Consider the following 26,579-nt stretch of genomic DNA (forward strand, 5'->3'; position numbering starts at 1 on the left):
TGCATTTTCTACAATTTTTTGTGTTTTTGTGCATAATTTCTGCATTTTTCTAGTGTCTTCATGCATTTCTTGCAATTTTCTAGTATTCTTCTGCTTTTTTGCATTTTTTTTGGAATTCTTTGTTATTTTATGCATTTTATCTACATTTTTTGCATTTTCGGGTATACAGGTTGACCTGACCCATTTTTTTTGTCACGCGACAGTCTTGAGATAAATGATTCTCTCAAAAATGTTTTCTTGGATATATAAGTCAAGCAACCCGTTTCTGTCACATGGCATTCTTAAGAGAGATGATTCTCTCAAAATGTTTTTTTTCCTGGGTATACGTGTCAATCTGGCTTGATTCTTTCATGCAGCATCCTTAAGAGAGATTATTCTCTACAAAATTGTTATTTTCAAGATTATTCTCTCAAAATTTTGTTATTTTCGGTATACAGGTCAACCCAACCCATTTTTGCCATGTGACAACCTTTAGAGAAATGTTCATCTTAAAATTTATTATTTTAGATATACGGGTTGTCTTGACTCATTTTTGTATTTGTAGGTGAGGGTAAGTGGAAGTATGGGTGAGGGTGGTTAAGGGTCAATATGGATGGGTCATGGTTAGGGTGGGTTATGACCTTTTAGCAAGGATTGATGAGGGATCATAGTGGATTGGTGAATCAATATGGGTGAGTTGGTATTCAACCCTTACCCAACCTAACCCAACTCACCCAATTGGGTCATTCTTACTTCCTTAGTCATGTGCTAACAAGGTTGTTCAAGTGTCTTGTGATCCATTTGATTGAATACAAGTATCTCTTCTCAAGTGATATTTGCTTTGGATTCAAGTACAACCTTACAATGGCATCTGGTGCAAGCATCTTACAATAGGTTTTGTCGCATTAGATTATGTCCCCCCCCCCCTATTTAATCCCCTCTTATCGTCATTTGCCTTGAGAGAAACACATAAGAAAGAGGAAGAACTCATCTTTCAAATCAGAAGTGGCCTAAAACCAATTGATACACCTTGCTGTGATTTACAAGCTTTAAATTGAGTTTTTCTTCTTCTTGCTTCAATCCAATGTCACTGTTGGTCAACCATTAGAAGTTGCTACGTCCTATTGATCAAATGTTACCATGTTTTTAGATTTCTCCCTTTTTTTTCATTTTGCTCGATTTTGAACAATTTTGACTATGAGGAAGTTGTACCAGGCATTTTTTTTTGATCTATAATAGATTTCTCCCTTCTTTATTCTTCTTTGAAAACTAATGCCCATCTGATCTAGTTAGGCCATTCTACCCAAGTGCTTTGATTGATAGTTGAAAATCATCTAAGCTCTAACACACTTGTTGGCATTTCAAAACTCTAAGGGTTCAAAGGTGAGCTCCTTCAATGTTATTGTCCTCTTTTATTAATTTTTATTGAAAATAGTAAGTTCACTTTGTTTTTATTTTTGTATTTGTCTAGATGTCATTTTTTATATTGAAATATTAATTCATTAAGTAGAAGATAAAAACAATTCCAAGCATCCCTAAGGGAGGGGCGAGGTGCGGCCTCACTCTTGATAGATGTTAAAACTAAGCCAAAAAGGAAAAAAAAACACATAATATATTTTAATACAACAATTACAAAACAAGTTATTCTTGTTAACCCCTTCTTTTTGCAAGAAAATTAGCCACTTTGTTTGCCAACTTATGAACCTAAGCATCTTACATTTAGGTTTCTTGTTAACCACTTGACTTTCTTTATGAGTTCTTTGAAGCACCAAATAGTCGAGTCCAGATCCATTAACCAAGTCACAACCACCTTAGGTCACCTTCAATTATTAGATCTTCTGCACCAAATTGATTTGCTAGTTGAATTCCATGTAAAGCTACTAGCAACTCTACCCAGGTAGAATCTCCACTTCCCACTGGACTCAAGAAGAAAGATATAATATTGCTACCGTTGTCCCATCAGGAAGATGAACCCATTCTATAATAAGTTAGTAACACTCTGCTAATGAGATGAACCACTAGCCACTGCCATTTGCCAATCAGCACCTCCACAAGTCATCAAATTGCAACATAGTGGTTCTTCTTACTTAGGAGAGAACTTTGGCTTTCCGGTGAGCTAGTTTACTTTCCACCTTGGAAGTTAATTACTTGTAGATGTGAGATTTAATTATTTCATCCTCTATTCATGCTCCCAAATATTTGGATTTCATGCTCATTATTTCCATTCCCATGTCTCTACATAGGATTTTTGGTGAATTATATGAGTGTTTTTGCTAAAGATAACACCTGATTTGTTGTAGTTTATTTTCTATCATGCTATTTTCTCAAATTTCTTCAGCACATATTGTATTGCTATGAAGGAATCTGGTGAAGCTTCATAAATGATTAGGCAGTCATCGACAAATAGGGTTTGCTCTTGCATAAAGTTTTAACCCTCTTAATCCCCTTGATTGTTCCTCTTGATTCAAAAGTGCAAATAAGACTTGCATTTTGATTACAAAGAGATATAGAGATAGAGGGTCCCCTTGCCTCATGCCTTTTTTGGTATAAAAGTGTTCAACTAAGCTTCTATTCAATTTAATTGAGGGGGTGGTAGTGATGCATTGTTGAATTAACTTGCATCACTAGTTTGAAATGCCCAGTTGGCCATGTCAATCTCCAGAGTAGCCTATCTTTTTTTTTTTTTCCTTTTTGATTTTCAAATTGTGTATAACCTCTTTTGCTAGAATTATATTGTTTGTGATATGTCTTCCTTTAATGTAGGCTACTTGATTTTGCCTGATAATCTTTGGCAAAAGGGGCTTCATTCTGTTTGCTAGAATTTTGGCTATAAGTGTATATAAGACATTGCATAGGCTGTTGGGTTTGCATTGATCTACATAATTTGCCCCTTTCTTTTTATGAATAATAACAATGTAGGTGTGGATTAGTTCTCTTAGTAATTTGCCACTACCTAAGAAGCTTTGGATCGTTTTATTTATGTTCATCCCCAAAACATGCTAATATTTTTTGGAAGAAGTATGGAGTGAAACCATTTGGTCCTGGGGATTTGTGAGCGTTCATCTCAAAGAGAGAACTTCTAATTTCATCTTCTTGAGGTAAGAGAACTATGGTGGATCTGTCATCTTCTGATAGAATTGGTGAGATTAGGTCTTCAAGCCAAGAGGGTTTGAAATTTTCCTCTTGGTTGCTTATATTTTGAAGATGGTTTTTAAAAAGCTGGGCTATTTTCTCTCAACTAGAGACCCAATATCCATTTATGTCTTGTAGCCACCCTATATAATTCCATCCCATTTTTTGTTTGGTTTGGAGGTAGAAAAATCTAGTGTTTTTGTCTCATTCCCTTAACCACAATTCTCTTGATTTGAGTTGCCACAGTTTCTCCTCATAAGTTAGCCATTGATTATATTGCCTTGCAGATTTTCCAACCTCTTGTGATCCATTGACTTGATTGATTTTTTGTTGTTCCACAAGTAACTCCTCTTCTAGGGCTTCTAATTTATTGTTTATGATGCCAATGATTTCTTTATTCCAATGTTTTAATTCTTTCTTAATGACTTCGAGTTTGTGGGTAATTTTGTAGGCTTCTAACCCTTAGAATGGTTGATCCCAGTTCTTTCTTTGAGATGATATTCTCACAATCTTCATGCTAAGCCCACAGTGGGAGGAAGTGGAATACTTTCTTTCTTGAGTGAGTCGAAGGAAGAGTGTTAAGAACAATAGGAATGTGGTCATAATTTACAGCCGGTAGAGTCTCTATTTTTGCATCCACAAAAGTTTCCAACTAAGCTCCACTTGCTAGAGCCCTATCTAGCCTTTTTCCTTCAAAAGTCTCCTACCCTTCTATTTATTTGACCAGGTGAAGAAGGGACAAGAACTTTCAACTTTAGAGAGAAAAAATATATAGGATTTCTTGTAGGGGACGAGAGGCTCGGATCGTAGAGCTTGACCCTTCATAATCTTGCTAGGAGATTAAATCATTGAGATATTCCATCAATACCCAAGGTTTGGACATTATAAAGTTTTTTCATGATGGAGAAATTCTCCTAGAAAGAAGCTCTATCTCCCCTACTCGGATGTCCATGGATGAATAGAATGTACCAATTTAGTTTTTCAGGTCCTTGGGAGATTTTGAGCTCAAGTAGTATATTGTTTGAGTCCGTGACTCCAATTTATAGTTCATCATTCCAGCAACAAAGTAGGCCTCATCTAAACCATGATGCTTCTACAATTTCATACTTGTAATATTTCACTCTTTTGCAAAGTTTAGAGGTTTCTTCTTTATTCAGTTTTGTTTTAGATAGGAAAAGGATATTTGGGTTGTAAGCGTGGGAGAGTTTCCTGATAGTTCTTTGAGTTTCTCTATTCCCAACCCTTTAATGTTCCAAGCAAGGATTCTCATCGAATATAAAGTATAATAGACAACTAAGTAAAAAAAGAAATATAAATAATATATTGATATCGCAAATGTGAAATACATTGTGTAAAGACACTCAAATACCTAAAGAATGAACGGGGCTAGTGTTGCCAACTACTAATCAAGAGTTTGAAGGTTTTCCCATTATTTCCACCAATTAAAGTCATCAAAGTGTACGTAAGGGTCCAATTGCTTTAGGCTTGCATTAGTTTCTTCGGAGATTAGGCATATATTGTCATGGTTTATTCCCGACTCCACCCCCATCATGGGGTTGAGAATGCAATCCTCCCTGATGCTTGCAATCCAGTTTCAAATTTTGTTAGGACTTTTTCGCTTCTGTTGGAGATAGTTTTCCAAGGGTGCTACTAATTTTGTAGCTTTCATTTTCCCTTTGAGATGGTCTTTTAGAGAAGTCTAGAATTTGAAGGGCCTACCTCTTCGCTTTTCCATAGTTGTTAGATTTATTAGGCCAATGCCTCCTAAAATAGTGGAGCATACTTGCATATTCTCTTCATTCTCTTTATCTGACACCGACAATGATTTAATATTTTGAGGATCAGTTCCCTTCCTTGGGTTTCATTGTCTCTTCATGGTTGCACTATAGCTTGACTCTTGCTTTGCTCTCTCTTGGTTGAAGACTCACCTTGTTCACCTCCTCCAAGTTGTATGTAGGTTTTTCCTTTGTTGTTGGATGGTGACTGGAGTGACTGAAGAGCATTTTTAGCTGTTGTTTATCATTTGTTCATGCCATTTTCATCTCCAGAGTCTTCATCTGAGCTCCATTCCCTCCTGACTATCTGGAGTTGTCGGCAGGGAGAGGCTTCCTTTCTAAGATCTGGACATTTTAACAGTTGGTCCAACTTAAAGTCTACCCTCGACCATTCTCCCATCGAGTCAACTTTCCCATCGTCTAGCTCCCTTTGAATTGCATCAAGTGAGGCTTCAGTGGGAAGTTGCCTGCATTTTCTCTAGGAGTGACCAACTAGCCCATAATAGATACATAGTTTGGTCAAACCTTCATAGGTGACGCAAATCTAGGTGGGATTGTTGTTGTTGTTTAAAGCAAAACCCCCAAAAAAGAGATTTTCGTAAGGCCACTTCTATTCTTAATTGAATCGCTTTACCCTTGTTAGGGGTTCCATTTTTGATTTCACCGTTCTTTGAGAGAACTCTATCTGCTGCATAAATAAAAAGCTTATAGTTTTGATCCGAAATGTGCCTTTTGGTAGGGGTGTCAATTGATTGGTTTTGGATTGGATCCAATCAAATCCAAACCTTATCAGATTGGATTTAGACGGTCCATTATAATTATTGGATTGGGCCAATTCAAAATAAATTGGTTCATGTTCTTATTGATCTGAATTGGACCTAAACCAAATTTCCAATCATCCATGAGCCCAAGCCCTTGTTCAATTCGAAACCAATCAAAATTGAATCCAGCATAAAATAACTTTTATGAAAGTACTTTTACGAAAATACTTTTACGAAAGCACTTTTATGAAAATACTTTTATAAAATCACTTTTATAAAAGTAATTTTATGAAAGCACTTTTTTATAGAAGTACTTTTACAAGAAAGCACTTTTATGAAAACACTTTTATAAAAGCACTTTTACAAAAACATTTTTACAAAAGCACTTTTATGAAGACACTTTTATAAAAGCACTTCTATGAAAGTACTTTTACAAAATCACTTATACAAAAGTACTTATATTTTTATAATATTCAGATTTTCTTTATTTTAATATATTTTTGTAATTTTTCATATGTTCTGTTTTTTATATAATATTTGATATTTCATTTGGTTTGGATTGGATCCAATCCAGTCCATTTATATTTTAATGGATTGAATTGGATTTGGACTGGATTGGGTCCAATCCATTTGTAAGTGGACTCACATTGGACTGGATGGTACACCTCTACCTTCTGGGGATGTTATGCATTTGGATCCAGCCACCACTGAACAACTTCCTTTGGTTCCCACTTCCCACGCATTGTTAACAAGTTTTGACATTTTCTTTTCTCACCTGAATGCGGGGGAAACTCCTTCCTCTCAAAGTTCTTTGTAGGAGTTCCTCTGCTCCAGCGACTGGTTCGGTAGATATTTCAATATATGAACCCATGATTTTTGCATGTTGCGCTAGGTCATGCCCTAGTTTTGCAATCTGCTTCTCCATGAGATTTGCCTACCCTTCGGTCGTTCACGCAGATCCTCCGTTGGTTGCTCTTTCTCCATGAGAAGAGTTTATACCTGAACCGACTCTGTTGATGGAAAAAGGGAAAACCCTCCGAATTTAATCACAACAATTGCTAGTGAAAGTTAGTTAATGAGTACCGAAGCAACAAGTATGGAGTTTTTGAGAAGTTGATATTTCTCCTCCAACCACTCTTTTTTTTGTTTTTTTTTTAAATATTTATCCCTCAGAAGTTAGAAGGGCCAACAAGATTTTCCATGTGGATGCCAAATTGCCAAGTGAATGTAGCCTAGAGAGAAGCTGCCTAAAATACCACTCATCTTTATGCAATAACAATTCCAGAGATCCAATGTGCAGAATATTTTTATCAAGCCCGAAAGGTCAAGAAACGTATTAAGACCTGAACTTGAACCATGATTTAAAAAACATGGGAAAAAATAGACCCACTGAAAGTTGTTTTCATTAAAAAACTGTACATGTAAAATGTGCGTTGCAATTTAAACATATTAGCTCCACTGCCGACTTCCATAAATCAAACGCAAGGTGCTCATGCTCGTGATGGCCAAAAGAAATTGTTTTCTCTAATTTTATCTTGTCTAAGTGTATTAAATTTTTAAAATACAGCATGAAATGGTCAAAATCCCAGATTATTTATTGAACAAGGTTACAGACCATAATTTCTGTTACAATCATCTACAGTGATTCTTATTTCAATGCAGAAAGCTTTCGTCCAGATTACTGTTACGAGGTTTTCTCAGCATTCTCCTTCCTGTAAGCTTGTAGTCTCTCCCTCAACTTTTTACTCTGTTCAAAGTTTGCCTTCCTCTTTAAAGCTTTCTGTGCAATGAATGGAATATATTAACATAAGATCCAATAGAAGAAACATACTTTAGAAGACCCTTTGTGAAGACGGGGAAATCCCATAAAAAGAGGAACTCACCTCTTGCCGGAAACAGTGATCAAGCTTTATCTTAAGATCTGTGCACTCGCCAAGGAATTTTTTGACAGGGTGGTCCGCATGACACTTCCGAAATTCTTCAATGATCTGCAAACACCAAAGGCAGAGCAACTGGGTCGTAACTTGTAAATATCTGAGCTCTGGTCTTCTGCAAGCAAAAACTCTACACACATGGCATTCATCTGAGCTCAGATCTTTCTTCCTCTTTTTTCCCTTGATTTGGCAATAGGCAGATAAAATTGGCCCACGTACGTATTTGTAGAGCATGGGGCATTTTATTTTTATTTTTTTTAGTTAAGAAAAGATACAAAATAACGAGTACTACAAGAAAATTTGTTAAAATGCAAAAGATCATGGAAGAAGGCTGGACTTACTTCTGCGCACATTGGATGCCTGTGTAATGTTAAAGGAGGATGCATTTTTTTCCTGCAGATTCTAGATGTTACCCTGCAAACAATAACTTGCTAGGTTCAATTGCCTGTTATTTGTTTTGTTGTTTCTTTCCAGACACAAGCAGGAATATTAATTTAGTACAAGTAATGTTTTATTTTTTCTTGGATAAGCAACAGGGTGAATTTTGAATTTCATTAAATAATAAAAGAAACCACACTGCTCAGAACCAAAGCAGGTGGGCAAACTTACAACAGTTCCTCTGCACAGGTCAAAGAAAGTACAAATACAACAGAAGCATAGTAGGAAGAAGATAGGAAAATAAGTGCACAGGCCAAAAGTAGTACAAGTAATATCAACACTTCTCAGAATTTTACCTAATACATCTTAGGAATCATATTTTGTCTCATCACTTTCCACTTAGGGGTGCAAATCGGGTACCCAAGTTGAAAAATTTACAGAGCGTTGGGCTTGGGCCCATTCAAAATATGGTAAGTGCTAAACCTGAGCCTGACCAAGTTGCAAACCTAGTAGAAATAATAGAAATACATGCCACATGACAACATATACTGAGAAGAACAAAACAATCCCATGCCACATGACCAAAACAATCCCTTTGTTAAAGGCACTCGTTAAAACATAATAGTAATACATTATAAGCAATGGGTGATGAGGTAACACTCCAGATAACAACATATACTAAGAAGAACAAAACAGAAAATACAAATCAAACTCTTGTGACTTCACCATCTGAGATCAAATTCAAAGTAGACCAACAACTTGAACTGAATGAAGATCTATGAACATTAAGAAATTTTTTGAATGTATTTGCTGTCTATTTTCTTTGTATGTATTTGTTTTTTTTTTTTTTTTTTCTTTCGTGTGGAGCTATTTTGTATTTTTTTTTCTTTCTTGTGTTGGAGCTATTTTGTACTTTGGTGATCTCTCATCACAGGGCTTGGCGTACTCTTTTCTCTTTTATTAATAAAATTTCCTTTTTTATTTATTACTAAAGAATATGAACATTCAGAAATCTCGGATGCACAAAGAGCCAATCCAAGATCATATTGCCCACCTCAGCACACAATCTTTCCAGATCCTTTTGCTTCCAATAGAAAATTCTTCTAGTTCTTTCTTTCCAAATGCCCCAACACAAACAAAAGGAATACAGCTCCAAGAAAGCTTTTGCCTTCTTGCTTCTGGAAGGCAAGAAAGCAACCAACTACAAATGAGACACATCACCAGATTGCCCAAACATGTGTGTGGCATGCCCAATCTTATTACTGGGGTTGATAAGAGTCCAAGATAGGTCAGGAAAGGAAATTACCCACCCACCAACATCCTTGTCATGGCTGATATTGTTAATATTGAGGTCAATTCTGACAGCAAAATTGGACCACTTGCATAATCTATCTTGCTATTTCTCTTCAGTTCCAAACAAGCCTATTATGGATTCAAAATACTTGGGCTTTCTCTTGTTCTCATTGCTAAACCACAAGGGGTTTACAGAACATGACACATGAACGCTGACAAGTTGCTTGATTCCTACAAAATTTCTGGAATTCACCAGATTTACCAAAAGACTAGTCGAATTTGTGGAGTCATTGATGACGACTGAGTGAAAGAAAATCAGATTGCTATATTGCTGGAAGCATTGAATTAATTGCTTGTGTTTCTTTTTAGAATCAGGGTAGCATGCCTTTGGAGGTACATAAAAAAATTGAGAATATGGGAGTGTTAATAACCGTAAATTCCATAAAAATATTAAGAGAGAATTACAATGTGTGCATAAGGCAACTGGAGATAAAACATTTTATCTCCAAGCCAAAAGCATAACAACTGAGCCCAAAACATTTGATTCCTCCCAACCCCTGTTTTGCCAAAGAATCAGCCATAATGCTAGCATTCCTTTGCACCCATTGAATTTATGCCCATGCCTCGGGTTATCCATTTAAACCTTTTTAATTCATTTTTGTATATCAACAACTCATTCCCCTTGTTTAGCAACCAATAATCACCGCTTGTAAATCTCCTTCAACATTCAGTTTTCTCACATTCAGCTCCCTTGCTCTTCTTACCCCTCCCACAACTTCCATATTTTCAGTTCTCAAAGAATCACTGGTGCCTATTGGTCCTGAATAAATTACCAACACATGCCCTAATTCATTCCTTAAAGTACCTCCAACACCTGAAGGGCCTGGGTTCTCTCTGCTACTTCCATCAAAATTAGGTTTAATGTACCCATCTGCTGGTGGTGCCCACACACAGCCAATCATATACTTCAAAATCGAGGTAAGTGACACTTCCTCATCAAATCATCCACTGTCCCAAGAAAAACTCCAATGATTTTAGCCAATGATCCACCCTAAAAGTTATGCATTCAAATATAGCCTCCTTGCTTCTCTCCTCTTTAAAAATTCTTGCATTCCTCTCCTCCCAGAGTGTCCATGAAACTGCAGCTTTTAGGGACCTCCAGATGATTCTACCTCTCTTCTTCAGCCACACAAATGAAGTGGGTGCAAAAAGGCTTGCCATGTCAAATGGAGGAGTCCACCTGCAACCAAATAAAGAAAGGAACCAATTCCAAATGCCTTTAGCAAATGTGCAGGAGATTAGTAGGTGAAAGCAAGACCCCCCATTCACTTTGCAAAGAACATACCAATGAGGAGAAAGATAGGAGTAAGGTCTCCTTTTTTGTAGCAAGTCACAAGTATTAATCTTCTCATGGTAAACCTCTCCAATAAAAGCACCTACTCTAGGAGGGATAGGTCTCCCCCAGAACTCTTTCACTAGAAAAGGCTGCATTAGGAGCAAGGGATAAGCTAGGGCCTTGAAGAAAGAAGCACAAGAGAAGAATCAAGAAGAGGAGAGGGTCCAAATTTAGCTATCAGAATTAGAGGGATCCAGGAACACCTTGAAGAATTTTAATTAAATCAAACACCTGAGGGATGGGATAAAGGTATGTTGAAAGATGCTTTAGAATGTTATTAAGGGCATTATTATCTTTTCATTATGTCTCTTCCTACCCTCTACTTAATCAGGGTTATTTATGTAATTTACAGCCAAACCAAATTATGTTGCTTGGTCTGACCATGGCCACCCACCCTACCCTCTCCAACAACTTCTCTTTTGCTTACATCAGATAGTGTGCCTTGCTTCTGCAAACCCATTGACAGATCTATAAATCTAATTTACATTTATGGCACATCTCCAACAATCTCCCTTTTTAGGCTTTTGATCTCCCTCAGTTTGACCAACTGATGGTGGTGGCTCAATTGGTAAGTCCTCTAGCTAGAAGTATTGGGGACTTGGGATCAAATCCTGTTGCCACCAAAGTTGGGGGTTATGGGTGTGGTCATGTGGGATGGGCTACCCCCTGTTGTGTAGCCCCATCAAACCAAATAAAAAAAGATCTCCTTCAGCTTGTTACCATTTGTAATGCCATGGTGCTAGATCATCATCTTTGAGCCAACCCTCCACCACACTAGTTTCTTCTTCAAGTGTTCTACTAGGTACAATATAGTACTGTCAGGAAAAGATGTTGACATTGAAGTAAAGTCTAGGATAGCAGGTCACTTTAAGGCTTTTATAGGGAGATCTGGGGTGGAGGGTTTTACAACAGAAGATTGTAGGGCTGGAACCTTTGTGCTGGAGCATGAAGATTCTATACTAAAGAATAAGAATCTTAATGCTTTTAACATAAAATAAAAGAAATCCTATTAAAAAGGAAAATAATAATTACAAGATACTGCAAGGATGGCAAAGTAACACCCCATATGCCAAAAAAACAAGGATCGGAAAGGGAATTAGACTCCCAAAGACACATTAAAAACATGGAAAAGAAGCAATAGACAGCATTAAGCTCTTCACCACATCCAACTGACACAAGACATCTTAAGTGTTGCTCAGAAGGAATTCCCAAATTCGTTTCTTTGAGCAATAGAAAAATCTGGATGAACTTTGACCCAATCAATAATCACGTTTCCAATCTCCAAACACGGTTTTTTGTTGTTTTTATGAGGTTGTTCAAAAGTCCATCTATTCCTCTCATTCCAAACATGCCAACAAATAGAAAATAGAATACAGCTCCGAAAAAAATTACAAAGTTTCCCAAAAGAAATCAGCCTTTGTTGACCCTTATTTAGCTAGGTCCATAAGCCATGGCATTAGTTGACCTTCTATCCCAATTAAATTGTACATCGAAGTCCCTTGACTGCACCCAGGTTTCTCTCATAATCTGTCTGTAATTCCAGATCCCCAAACTACCTTCCTGCATCCAACCGATTAATAGTTTTGAATCCACTTCTGCCTCAATTTGATGGATGCCCAATCTTTAGGCTAATCTTAGTCCATGGAGGAGTGCCAACATCTCAGCTCTTAGTGAATCTCCCGCTCCATTTGGCCCCGAGAAAAGGGTTATTAAGCTTCCACCGCCATCTTCCTTTCCCATGAAGCATAATAAAGAAAATACTGGCCATATAGAGTCTTAATGTCACTCAGAAAGTTGGGGATTCTAAGTATTGCTGGATGATCCTGATCCATATTACTGAAGTTTTTTAATTCCTAAAATGAAAAGTTATCTTTGTGGGGCAGGTCCTCATAAAAAAATTAAAAGGGTATATAAGAGGAGGTATAAGGATGATCACCGTTTGGTTAGTCCTTTGTGTAGGTATATGTTGATCATCACAATCGCAATAACATAGAAGGTGCTAAATCAATGTTACAGAGACACCCGCGACGAGTTCACAACTCGGCATAGATTTGCAATGATCTCAGAGCCTGCACAGACTTGTGATGAGCTCAAAGCCTACACAAGCTCGTGATGAGCCCAAGGTCGCCACAGACCTGCGATGAACTCAAAGACATAATACCGACAATGAATTCGAGATCGCTACGAACCTGAGATGAGATCAAAGACATCGCGAGCCTACGATGAACTCAGAGCCATCGCAAATCAGCGATGAATGAAAAAAATATAACGATTAGCCGATGTCAATGGTGACAGAACGCTCAGAGACTAAGACTGACATCATCCGCACCACGTTAGCATAGGAGACCCACAAAAGAAAGTAGAACGTGTATTATGAGAATCCTCAGACAAGAGGAAACTTTATCTTTGGAGGATTTCGCTAGACACGTGGCGAAACCCCAATGGTGCTCCCTTAATAGATGACGTAAAGATTTCCTTTCCTAAGAGGAAAGGTCTCCTCTTTATAGCCTTGAGGTATATAAAGGGGAATATCCCCACGGGGGGGGGGGGGGGGGGGGACAAGATCATATAACCTTGACCTAGGGTTTCTCAGAGGGACTCTCTCTCTCTCTCTCTCTCTCTCCCCTTCTTTCTCTCATTTTGTCTCTTTCTCCTATGCTCTTCTCCCACCATCCTCAACAGCCTTCCTTCTCTCCCTTCTTCTCTCTCCACGGCCATCCCCTCGGGTTCTTCGTAGACTCCACCATCTATGAACGAGAGTCCATGATGACTACTACACTTTGCATAGGGATTTGAATAAAGATCAACAAGACTTCCTTTCTGATATGATATTTGGTTGTGTTGAAAATGTGAAGGCTATGAAGAGTGCATCATAGTGCTTTAAAAGTCCATCACAACAATTAGATTTGATGGTGACTCTGAGAAGTGCTTCATACTATTTTAAAAGTGCAAGGTGCAAGGCGAGGCATGCACCTTTTTGAAGCAAGGTGCAAAATAAAAAAATCAAAACAAAATTGGAAACAATATTAATTAAAAAATACGAACTTAAATTATAAAAGAAACTAAACATTTTAAAAATGTTCTCTACCAATTGCATTACTTGAAATAGATAATGTGATGTTAAACATCTTGCATTCCTATTTCTACGAGATTAGACCCCTGCCTCTCTACCAAGCCTAAACAAGTTCATGCTAGGTTCTTAAATTTTGGCCCATAGATAATGAGATAGGTTGTGGGATTTTAGTTGCAGTTCATTACATTTTAGGATTAGGAATTAAATGTGGTTTAATGAAAATTGTCATGCATTAAGAGGGATGAGAAAACAACAATAGCAAAATGGGGCTTTTGTTTGTATAATGAGTTGCAACTAAAATCACTTTGTATACATGCCAAGAATTTAGGACTCTCACATGAACTTGTTCAAAATTGCCTCAAAGGGGCTTCGTAAAAAATCCAAGGGTGGAGCCCCTAGCCCAGCCACTATGATTGAAAAGTCGCACAACTTGGCTCAGGCACAAGGCACACCATGTGCATGCCTCTTCAAGGGAGTTGCTCCTGGGCTTAGCAACTTTGGCACAAGAGGGCTATGGTGCATAGGCAGTGCAACGTCCAAACTTGATTAGTTTTGTAGGTTCAAGTGAATGTTTTTGTGCTGCAACAATGACAAATGCATCTCTATTATTCATGTTAGTGTTTAGTTAATATATGTGCAAATTCTAAATTCCAATCATTATGTGCCAACCCGGGGTGCAACTTGGGCAGCCTAGGCTAGGTTTAAGGTGAACACAAGCTCAACCCTAAGACTTGGGCCTAAGATCTAAACCCAAACCTAGCCCAAATTGAAATTTGACACACCAGATTGTGCTTGGGCCTAGTCCGGGCTTAGGTTGGTTAATTGGGCTTATTTAAGCCCAATATACCAAAAAGTTGCCTTAAACCTATTTAGCATCAATAGTTTAAAGCAAATTTCTTAAAGTACTCCTATGGTTGAGGAAATTGACTAACTCTACCCTTATTGTTTATATATTGTCTTAAAGTACCCTCATGTTTTTTGACAATTGACATTGCCATTAAGCACTAATGGAAAAAATGAAATGTCAAATTTGCCCCCCACTATTCCTCAAATTTTCAAAATAAATCCTTATTGATGAAAATTTTCAATAACTAAGAGGAGGACCGACCAATGTGTTTTATGATTCTTCTCCCTTTGTTTATATCGCTTCCACTCTTTGTCATTCTGTAATTACTCACTTCCATCGATTCTTATCTCCCTACCTTTCTCTAAAATCTTCTTGCTCTTCTTCACGAGAGCCATCAACCATTAGTTTCTGATTTATGTCAGACTAGTAATGGGTAGGCTAAATAAGCCGAGATGAGCACTCATTTTGCCCGGTTCTAAGGAGTTTCTGAGCCTGATCATGGCCCAGCTGCGCTAGAAAATGTCTGAGAAGACTTCAGATGGAAAGTTATTTGGGCAAAATGATCATTCCATCTCGATTAGGATGTCTGTAGAAGAAGATGTGCCTAAATCAGTAGTGCTCCCTAGTGTGCTACTTATGCTTTATGTCTTGAATTTAATGAACTAGCACCGACAAGTATTTGGTGTTCAAACTTTGTACCTGTAGGGATGGGGCCAAATGTGGCTGAGGTAAGGACTTGCGAGTCACAGAGCCATTGCTTGAAAGGGATATCCGTAAGGAAGAGCAATTGTGTTGCTGTTTGCCAAACAGAGGGATTTCACGGAGGGTACTGCCGAGGCTTTTGCGCGACACCGATGCTTTTGCACTAAACATTGTTAGCACATGAGATTTCTTCACAAACGTCAGTTGTCGATTGGCAACTAATTAGCATATTTTACATCATCTCACCTTTCTGGTTCTAGTGTGTGCCTATAAATAAATTGGGGAGCGTCTATGAAGTCTACTATGTGTCTTCGTTTGCCAGTTTTCTGACTGTATAATTTTTAAGTTTTCTGCGTGTCTAGATATATCTCTGCAAATTTGTTTTTCCACTTCACTTATCAAAAAAATTATACGCTGACCGCCATGAAGAACACAGAGTCCGAGACGGACATAGAGTCGAAGTCGAAATCGGAGACAGAGATGGAGATGGAGTTTGAATCGGAGTTGGAGACAAACACAGAGTAGAAGTGGGTTTTCATTATGAACGGAGTGTGATGGTTTTCAAAAGGGTATTTTAGGAATTTATGAAAAATATATCAATCACGTGATGTCAGATGTGAATGGAGTGTGACAGAAAGTTAACGGCAAGGGAGGTTTTAGACAATTGTCAGAAAACTTATGGATACTTTAAGACAATATGTAAATAGTAAGGATAGAATTATTCAGTTTCCTAAACCATAGGGGTACTTTAAGAAATTTGCCCTTAAACAAATTTTGTATGGGTTTGACTATGGTACTAGAAAAACTCATAACCAATCAACTAGTATCATAAAAATGGTAACCAATCAGGTGGTACCTATCAAAATTCACTAGAGGGGTTTGATTGGTCAAAGCCTTTCCAGTATCATGTCTTTCCAGCAGCATAGATTTTTCCATTTTGTATATGCATATACAGCCAGGTCGGGTTTGAGCTATGCTAGGGTTGGGCTAAGATCAAGCTGAGATCAGGCTACCTAAGGGCTAAGTCCATCCCTAGCCTGAAAAATAAAAATAAAAAATAAAACTGGGATTTTGGGCCTAGGCCCAACTCAAGGACTGAAAATCCGAGACATTCCAATGTGAAATTTCAGATTAGGTTAATCTAGGCTCAGTTTAGGTGTGCCCAAGTTGCAGCCCTAGTGGAAACAGTGATCAAGCTTCTGGTTATGTGGTTCCAGCCCAGCAAGTAATGTTATAGTTGTGATCAAGGTTTTTATTTTTACTTTTGGATCAGCAACAGAAAGTTGTGATCAAGCTCTTTCAGCTCTGTTAACAGCCCTTATTTTGGAGTAGCACTTATTCCTATTTGACTACAAATCTCTAGAATTCAGATTCTTAAGGGGAGATGGCTTCCTGTACTAATGAATCAAATAGAAAAATGTGTTACTCGAAAATAAGGATTGTTATGTCTATATCAATGAAGAAAAAAAAAAGCTTCAGAAAATAAATAAAATAGACAGAACAAGAGGCAAGGTCTGGCTGCTGATGACTGTCTCAATATGAAGATAAACTCGTTCATTTGATGGGAGCCACCTTTGTAAGGCATCAGAAATGGCCAATTGACTAGTGGAACTCATCAATTGCTGAGTAACGTTACATTCTTTATTTATTTTTACTTGGCCTTGAACCTTGGCTCCATTTTCTGAAATACCATTCTGTGGTATCTTGAGGATGAAGGAATGTGGGCCTTGGGGTTTTGGGTTTCAACTGGCTTTGCCTTTGTAGCTCTGGTTTTGTTTCTTGTTGGGACTCTGGGGTATAGGCAATTCAAGCCAAGGGGAAACCCTCACTCTAGGTTCTGCCAAGTGGTTGTTGCAGCAACAAAGAAATGGAGGGCTGAGTTGCCATCAAGTGGAGATGATCTATATGAAGTAGATGGGAAGGAATGTGCAATCACTGGGGGTAGAAAGATACTCCATACTGAAGGATTTAGGTAACTTAAAAGCTGTAATTATTTTTTATATGGTTTGCTTTTGACAGCAAGACTTCTCCTAGTGTCTTAATCTGTAGACCATATCTAATAACAATCCTTAACTAATATTTCTCTCATGCATGAGGCACCAGATTTTTGGACAGAGAAGCAATTATTACATCAAAGGATACTGCCTTACACAACCAAGGCTGTCACAGTCCATGGGATCTCTGAACAATGATCCAGATCATTGGATTGGACAATTTGAGCCATCCAAAATAATAAAATGCAAAAAAGTTACAAAAAAATATCATTTAAAAATAAAAAATATCAGAAGTTCTTTAGCTGAAAAGAAAATGAATAAAGAGAGGGAGAGATATTAGATGAGATGGTATGAGAAAGAAGGTGAAAGAAGACACGGGGTTGCCTCTTTTCTTAGACCTTCATAATACAATAAGATCTCAAACTTGCAAATTGTCGGTCTACTCAGTTTTTCACCAACTGAACATCAATGACTAGATTTTGTTTTACATCCTTCATTTAGATTGAAGGAGAGCAACAATTTATATCAGAGGAGTAATACAACCAATGTCTGTCATTTGTTATAGAGAAAAGATATCCCACCATAGATGCACCACTCAAGTATATGGTGAAAATTTAAAACATAGACATAAGCTCGTAAATATAAACCAAAATTACAAGGAACAATCTGAAAGAAACAAAGTAATGGATATCCACATATGGATACAGAAGCATTCTCCTCATGTCCTTCAACAAAATAATTTCGTATAATCTGAATCACTAGATGATCAGCCAACTCATTGCCAGCTGGAATGCTGGTAAACAAATAAGTGAACTGAAAAAGAGAGAAGGCAAGAAGGATCTCAACTAGGTAATTATTGAGGAGATGAGACAAACATCTGCAAATTGAAGAATTGGGATATTGTAAGGCCATTTTTTTTTTATTTTGCAACCAATCGAAGTACCTGGATCATTGGCCTCTCCAATTAATGTCTTCGTAAGAGCCTCGTTACATAGGACAAAAATATAGGGGGAGAGAGGGTCCCCTTATCTTATTCCTCTAGAAGGCTTGAATTCTTATGTCGGGATTCCATTAATTAAAATCTGATAAGAGACAGAAGTAATACATTCCATAACCCAAGAGATCCATCTAGTATGGAACCCAAACTTCCACTCCAATCTATCATAAGCTTTTCCCATATCAACTTTACAAACCAAGATTCCAGATTTGCCTTTCTTTTTTTCTCATAGCATGAAAGACCTCATGTGCAATGAGAATATTGTCATTGACCTGCCTATTAGGAACAAACACACTCAACATGGGGGAGATAAGGCTATCTAAAAATTGTTTCATTCTGCTTGTCAATATCTTTGCAATGACTTTATAAACTACATTGCAAAGACTAATTGGACGGTAGGACTTTGTAGGGGGTGTTCAGCAATGTATTTGTTTTTTCTGTTGACATGACAGTTGTTTGTGTTATAGAATAAAACCATGCATATTGGCAAACCCCCACTAGGTTGCTCAACTTTCTTCCTTATTTTATATCTAATGGATGTATTTGAGAAGTTTTGCCTGATGTCCATGTATTTTGTTGGACTAATCGGTCCCTCTCCAACAACCAGGTGTTTTCCTTGGAGTTTCTTCAAATACTCGTTACCAGATTATAAATGGTTTGGAACGCATGGTGGAAAGTATTATCAAATGCATCCTAAATCGTAAAAAAAAAAGTGAATTAAAAAGGAATAAATGATAATTTAATGTATGGTATAAATAATTTTTTCGGTAAATCAGAAAGACCCCCCCGTATTATGGGGTCAGTGACAAAGACCCTGTATTTTGTTTTGCGACAATGACCCTTATATTATGACTGTGAGACAAAACCCCCTTCCGTTAATTGTCGTTAAAATCTACGTTGCAATATTTTTTAATCCCTATACTACCCCTTTTCGAACAATTAGGAAAAAATACTGTTCATTTTCCCCGACCTCACGTACACGAACGTTCGTCATTTTGCCGGAGAAATGAGAACTCCGGCCGTTGATCCTTCTATACTTCACCGGAATGTCCGTCTCTCCGTTCCTCGTCGTCACGTCTTTCACGAACCCTGCTCGGACCGTTCCTGGAAACAATAATCAAGAAAAGAAAAAAAACGACTATCTTTAGCAAAGCTTTCAAGTTATTCCATGCTTGTTTTGCAAACTCGAACAAAGCCTATATAATAATTGGCGGAGAAAGGTATTGATTTAGTTTGGAGCTTCGGATTCTGGTAGATTTGACAATTTCTTTCGTGCATATCGAAATTTTATCGTTTTCTTTTCGGTGGTGATCGCATTGCTCGGTTATGACTTTTGGTCCGATAAGGTGCCCAAAGACGGGATGATTGTAGGCGACATTAACGAAGGTCTTGTCGTTGTTGCGGTGTATCAGATGTGTTGGTTAATGACAAAACCTTTTTGCGACCTTCTTTAATCCAATCTCTTCTTAGCTCAAACAAGGAGGTAGATGTTAGGAATAGAGTACCTGATTTTGTGTTCTACTCGTCAATTGTGATCTTTTTTCTTGCTCCTCCACTTTGTAGTTCAGATTAGTCTAAGCTCTAAGCTTTTAGGATTGAGTGGTAGGATAGAGAAGCTCTTGATTTGACCTTGATTTCGGAATTTCCGAAAATGGAGAGCAGCTCTTAGAGGGTGTTGCTTTGATTCTGGTCTTCTTAATTATGCCTCCTTTCAAAATCTAGCCAATAGATTCTCACTTAGTTGAAGAATCGATTCGGAGCGATCCAGTTAAACCTATAGTGAAATCACGCCTCAAGAGGTTCTTTGAGCGGCAGTTCCCGAGTGTCTTGAGGATTTCGTTAACTGAGAAGCCCGGCGCCGGTGAACAGCAGAAAAGCAAAGATGCTAATAACAACGATTGGGAGACAAGCTTTGTGTGCTTTGGACAAAATGGATCGGAACTTCATCGAAGAGAACAACGAGAAACATTTGTCGGCGGCCAAATGCGAACGGAATCGATGCAATTGTTTCAACGGACATTGTAGTGATAGTTCAGATGATGAATTTGACGTCTCCAATGTTTTTGCTGAGTCGTCCCTTTCTTGTACAGAGTTTGGTCCCTGGTGCGAGTGTTTCCGAGAGAAATCTTTTAACTGACACTACAAAAGTCTTAGAGAAGAACAAGAGCTGCAAGCGTAAAGACGATTGCAGAAAGGTCGTAGCTGATGGTCTTGTGGCTCTCGGCTACGATGCCTCAATCTGTAAATCATGTTGGGAGAAATCTCCAATCTTATCCGGGCGGTACTTTTCTCTTGCTCCCTAGATTTTTCTAATCCAATTCATTTGATCCAAGTTACATCTATAATATGGTATTTTTACAGGAGATATTACATTTTCTGAGAAACTTATGGTATTTTCCCCATTTTGACACAGGAGAATAAGAATACGTAGAAGTGATTGTTGATGGTGAACGATTGCTGATCAACGTAGATTTCAGATCGGAATTTGAGATCGCCCGTTCGACTGGAACCTACAAGGCCGTCCTCCAAGTTATTCCAATAATCTTCGTGGGCAAAGCTGACCGTCTCCAACAGATCATGTCGATTGTCTCAGATGCAGCTAGACAGAGCATAAAGAAGAAAGCCATCTTCGGTCCTTGTACCAGAGCTACTAGTACGAATACATCATCTCCGGTCAAAACAGCCGAATCCGGAACCCAGTCCCTGAGCGTATGGAAAGTGCGAAAAAGCCATCTTCGGGGAACATAACCAACAATTCCAATTCATCTGGTGAATTTGAGCTTCTTTTCGGAAAGAATTCGTCGAGGGTGTCCGGCGCTTCTTCGTTTTCTGCCCTGGAGGTCGGGGAAGAAGAGAAATCTGGGGAGATAGAGAGTGAGAGAAAGAGAAATGTGAAGGAATCTGAGGGGTGCTGTTCGTGTATTGCAAGGTCAGGAAGATGAACGGTGTTTTTGTTCCGGTTGTTGGAATAATTAATATGAGGGTAGTATGGGGATTAAAAATTATTGTAACGGTGAATTTTAATGGAAACTAATGGAATTGGTCTTTGTCTCACAATACAAGGAGATTTTTGTCGCAAAACAAAGTACAGGAGGTCTTTGTCACTGACCCTATAGTAAGGGGGGTCTTTGTAATTTACCCCAATTTTTTCTTACTGGGCTATACATATGGGTGCAACTTGGGCGGGTCTAACCCGACCCAACCTGAGTTTTTGTATGGGTTGAAATTGATTTTTTGGGCTACGGGATGGGCTTGGGTTGAGGCCTTGATTCAGTTGAGCCCGGCCCAACCCAATCCAAGCTTGCCAAAAAAGAAAATGCATATATATATAAATAAAATTTGTACATATTTTGAATCAATTCTACTCTTAAATTAGGCCATAAAACCCAATAAAAGATGGCTATGTAAAAATACATACATAAATTCTTTTACACTTGACCAACCTATCCATGCTCTATTTACCCAACCTAGCCCAACCTTGAGTCGAACCTGGATTGTCTTAGGTTAAGTTTGGGTTGGGCATGGGTTGATAAGCTTGGGTTTAATCTCAGGTTGGGCTAAGCCTGAGTTCAAGGTTTGTATCTTTAGAGTGGGCTTTGGTTGAACTCAACCCAACCCTATTTGCCTGAATTGCACCCCATAGCTACACAAAGGGGGTAGCCCATCCCCCTCCCTTTAATCCCCAACCCTACTAGCATTGGGATTTGATGTTAGGTCTCCACTCCTACGAGTCAATCTTCCTACCAGTTAGGGGTGAGCATAATTTAGTTAAAACTGAAATTTTGGTTCAATTGATTTGGTTTAACTGGTTTTCGGTTTTTGTTGTCATGATTCACAAATCGGTTAATCAAAAAAATCGATTTATTTTTAAAGCTATATAAATTTTTAATGTTATTGATACTTTCTAGTTTTTACCTCGCTCGATGCATGGGGACTTAATAGAAAGTGGAAACTATCAAGCCGAATTAGGAGGAAACTTTTCAGTCCTTCCTTTTGCTTAGTGAGCACATCTAAGACTAAAAAAGTAAGAAAAGCCCTTTACAGTCCTTCCTTTTCCTTTGTGAGCACCTCTAAGTCTCTAACCCTCTTTGTCAAGTTCCTCCAAATTTCAAAGAATCCAAGTCTCCCAATCGGCCTAGAGTGCAGACTGTAGACAAAGAACAAAAGAGGGAGAGGTAGAAATCAACGTCTCATACTCTCAAGTCTTATCTCATGAGACTTGGATTCTTCTTCTTCTTCTTCTATGTTAGCTTATAAATTGTAACCTTACCATTCACACACTGTTGTCTATATATCTTCTTCTTTTAATTGGGGTGGATTTCTATTTCAGTTAAAACCGAAATAGCCGAATAAAATTTTGGTTCGGTTTAATCAGTTTCAACAGATTTTGATTCGATTTGATTTTAGCATATGATAGATCAGTTATAAAAATTTTGGTTTTTTTAATTCAATTTTGAATTGAATAAACCAAATACTCACCCCTACTCATAAATTGACATTCCCAATGCACGGAAGAGATGGGCAGTGGGATGTGGGGCTCGCTAAGTGGGCAGCCCTACCATTTGGATTGTTCCTAGGTGACCAAGAAACAGTATTTTCATATAATATAAGGGTAAAATTGCTTACATCTATTCCTCTCAAAACCCCACATCAAGAGGAGCCTTTGTGCACTGAACTGCTCTCAAATTGGGACCCACCCTCACACTGAACTGTTCTTAACTTGAATTATTTTTAGGGAAAATTTCTAATAGGTAACCTCTATTTTAGGTTGAATGCCAATTTAATATCCAAATTTTAAATCATGACAATGTAATACCCGAATTTTTAGTTTAGGACAATCTAGTAACCGACGTTAAATTAACGTTAATTAGAAGATAAAATGTCCCAAATACCCCCAGCTATTTCGAATAATGTATGAATTACTGAATAAAATTATGAAAATAACCCCATCATCTCTATTTCTGCAGTTATTGAGGTTCCGAAAATCAGCTTCTCACGCCGGTGATGTCAAACGAATGCGTCGCCAGAAAAGTTAAAATCGACGCTCGAACGCGACACCGAAAAGTTGAAAATCGGAGAATCCAGTGTCGTTGCCGGAGAAGACGACTCTTGTTGTCGTCGCTGCCTCGCTGGAACATTGTTGCGTCCCCTTTTTTACTCAGCCGTTGTCGAAGAAGACGACTTATTGCTGACGCCGGAAGAGACAACCAGGGTATATTTTTTTGCTATTGTTTTCTATCATCTTCTTTCTCCAGCCAGTGGAGGCTGAAGTTGGAACTTCGGAATGCCGTGAAGAACATGGACTACGATGCCTTCTCCCCTTCGTCTTCGTCACCACCTAGTGATCTCTCCCCTTCTCGCGATTCCGACCGCCGCATGGGAGGCCAGGAAGGTCCGGTCTTTGTCTGATATCTTTTCGAGGTCGCGATTGACTCATCTAATTGATGATGGAGATGATAAACAGGTGGAACCACACCCCATCCGCGGTCATTACTTACAAGGAATATCTCAAAAAACCATGCGGCAAGTTTAGGGGCCATGCCGTGGACGGGTGCGGAGAGTTTATGCCTTCCCCCTCCGCTATGCCCACCGACCCAACTTCCCTAAAAATGTGCCGCGTGTGGATGCCATCGCAACTTCCACCGCCGTGAACCTGACGAGAGTGCCCATACGTTGGACTACCATCACCAGCACCAGCAGCACAATCCACACAAACCAATTGTAGCTCGCTGTAGGAGCCCGAATTCATTCTCCCCACCACCTGCACCTCACATGTTGTTGGCACTGAGCACCGGCCTATCGGGAGCGCCGATAAATCATGTGAACACAACTGCTGCAGCAACAACAGCGATTGTGACGCCAAACCCAAATGGGAGAAAACGGTTTAGCACAAAATTTAGTCAGGAACAGAAAGAGAAGATGTATGTGTTCTCAGAGAGGCTCGGATGGAATATGCAGAAAAGAGACGAAGAGGTGGTTGAGGAGTTCTGCAATGAGATTGGGGTGGAGAAAGGTGTGTTGAAGGTTTGGATGCATAACAACAAGCATGCTTTTGGAAAGATAGATGCAAATCGCAATAGAAGTAGCGTTGACGCCAACGAGAACCACAGTCACAGTCACCACAGTGATAATAGTGCGAAGCAGTCGGCGAAAGATCAAAGGGTTCGGTTGCCGGTGCGAAGCAGAGGCGGTGCTCCGAGGGAGCATGGCGGCCGAACCCCCTTAATTCTCACATAGGGAGAGAATTACAGATGAAGATGCGAAGCAGTCGGCGGAAGATCAAGGGTTTCCTTCGGTTTCTCCTCGTGATGGAGCTGCGGAGCGACCGATAGGGGATCATTCTGCTCTCCCTCCTCTATTCAGTGACGGGAATTCACTTGCTCCGGGATCTTCTGGTGCTGTCATCAAAGGCATTGGCAAAGGTGGAGGAATTAAGGGGGTTCGACCGCCGGTGCTCCCTCCACTGCCGACAGTGCTGCTGAAGGTTGAGGATCGTTGTCAGTCATTCCTTCAACCGAGGTTGAAGAGAAAGGGGAATAGGGTACAATAAAGGAGAAGAAAGGAAAAATAGTCCAATATTATCATTAAGGTTATTTTTGGTATTATGAAATTATTTAAACCTCACAAGTCATATTTTAAAGTTCTGAGTACTAAATTGGCATTCAACTTACAGATATCTATTGAAAATTTTTTCTTATTTAAGCATCTGATTTATAAAGTGACATTTTCGCCCATTCAAATGAATATATCAAACTTAGTCGCTACAATCACCCATCATATCACATATTTTTTTCGTAACTGATTTTCAGGTAGTTCACCCATCTAAAATTATTAATCAATAATTTAATGCTTGAACTAGATTCTCCACTTTAACCCAAGTTATTTTGGTAACATTGCTCTTATTTAAGAAAATAAACTTATTTAATTAAACTACATAGGTTACGCAAAAAAATTGATTTAATGAAAATACATTGCATCCTGAACTATGCTCATTGCTCAATAACCCTGCCTCCTTTGTTGTGAGAGAACCCTAAATTTAGGGATCTTCCTCTCTACCGATTTGCATCCACTTACTAATGACAGGCGATCTCCCTCTCTATGGGGTTTTACACCTATGTATTAAATAATACATATAATAATTTAGGGAAATTATTCAAAACTCATCATGACTTGTCATTATTTCTCTTAAACTTTTTATAACTTTTTAAAATGTCTAAAACTCATCATGTCAATGAGCTTTTATTTTACAAAACTCACCTTTCTTAAAGATCGTTAATATTCACTAATAGAAGTTATCCACATCAGCATAAATATAATTTGCATGACCAAATTGCCCCTGATTGGAGAGTTAGAGAAAAAAAGGCTCATTTAGGGTTTTTCTCTCTCAGTTTTCCTATCTTCACTCTTCCTCTTCCGCTCAGAACTTCCAGCCCTCAACTGTGTCTCTTTCTCTTCACTCTCAACCCAAAAAAGAGTTTCGTTTCTTTTGGGTTCTCTTTGCTTCGCTTCGCATCGCAAATCAGCAGAGTAGAATAGAAAGGAAGGATTTTTCTTATTTCTTTATTTATTTATATATATTTATTGTTTCTTTAGGAATTGTAATATATTGGACATGATTTAGATCTTGATTTTGGAGGAGATTAGATTGCTTTCTTCTTCAAAATTCCGGGTCGTGAATAAAAAAATTATTCACTGTTCTGTTATGACTTCTGAGTGGCTTGGCTTGGTTTAAGTGAGGTCTTGAAGAGACAGTAGAACCCCAGTCCTGAGGAAATCCAATCCAAAACCCTCCAAAAAATTAGAATAGTAACAAAGAGCAAATCAACCTAATGAACAAAAGAAATCAAGCTTCGATGGCAGAAGACTCTGAAGGAGAAAAGAAGGAAGATGAACAAGGGCAAATTAGCTCCTCAGACTCATAGATTGATGAGCAAGAGAAGAACATGGGCGCGCCTGTTGGTGTTGGTGTACACTCTTCTTCTATCTTCGTCATGGAACCTCCTTCATTATGTCTTGGTACAATTCCAACGTCTCTTCCACTTCTTCTAATGGAGCTGGAGCTATTGGGTGGCCAGCTCTTTATGCCTAGGTGCTCTTCAGCGCTGTGTTCGGTCTGCTTTCTATGGTGGCAGCGTTGGCCGTTGCCGTCCTTGCAACCGTGGTGACACGGATTACTGTGCTGGTGCTCCTCACTTTCTGCGGTAAGCCTTGCCGGTCTTTGGTGCTAGAAGGGAGGAAGATCACGATAGATATTACGGGGTTTTCCATCAAAGTTGTGATTAGGGAAGGGAATATCGATGAAGATTGGTAGATATTAT

The 26,579-nt window shown here is 38.6% G+C and overlaps 1 protein-coding gene and 2 pseudogenes across 2 annotated transcripts; 2 read left to right on the forward strand and 1 right to left on the reverse strand.

Moving 5' to 3' along the window:
• Positions 1-7,030: 7,030 nt before the first annotated feature.
• On the reverse strand, positions 7,031-8,287 carry LOC104595335 (uncharacterized). Its single transcript, XM_010256033.3, has 3 exons — positions 7,923-8,287; positions 7,531-7,635; positions 7,031-7,427 (listed from the first exon to the last, which is right to left on the reverse strand). Exons 1-3 carry the CDS (start codon positions 7,965-7,967, stop codon positions 7,332-7,334), a joined length of 246 nt encoding a protein of 81 aa, XP_010254335.1. The 5' UTR covers positions 7,968-8,287; the 3' UTR covers positions 7,031-7,331.
• An 8,701-nt stretch (positions 8,288-16,988) lies between these two features.
• LOC148802015 (uncharacterized) lies at positions 16,989-21,320 on the forward strand (annotated as a pseudogene). Its single transcript, XR_016082437.1, has 4 exons — positions 16,989-17,242; positions 19,517-19,664; positions 19,984-20,542; positions 20,675-21,320. The product of XR_016082437.1 is annotated as an uncharacterized LOC148802015 (transcript).
• A 1,540-nt stretch (positions 21,321-22,860) lies between these two features.
• Positions 22,861-26,067, forward strand: LOC104595336 (zinc-finger homeodomain protein 11 pseudogene; annotated as a pseudogene).
• The last annotated feature ends 512 nt before the right edge of the window (positions 26,068-26,579 follow it).

Source organism: Nelumbo nucifera, chromosome 2, assembly GCF_055504915.1.
Source record: "Nelumbo nucifera cultivar China Antique chromosome 2, China Antique-T2T, whole genome shotgun sequence".
Classification (NCBI taxonomy): domain Eukaryota; kingdom Viridiplantae; phylum Streptophyta; class Magnoliopsida; order Proteales; family Nelumbonaceae; genus Nelumbo; species Nelumbo nucifera.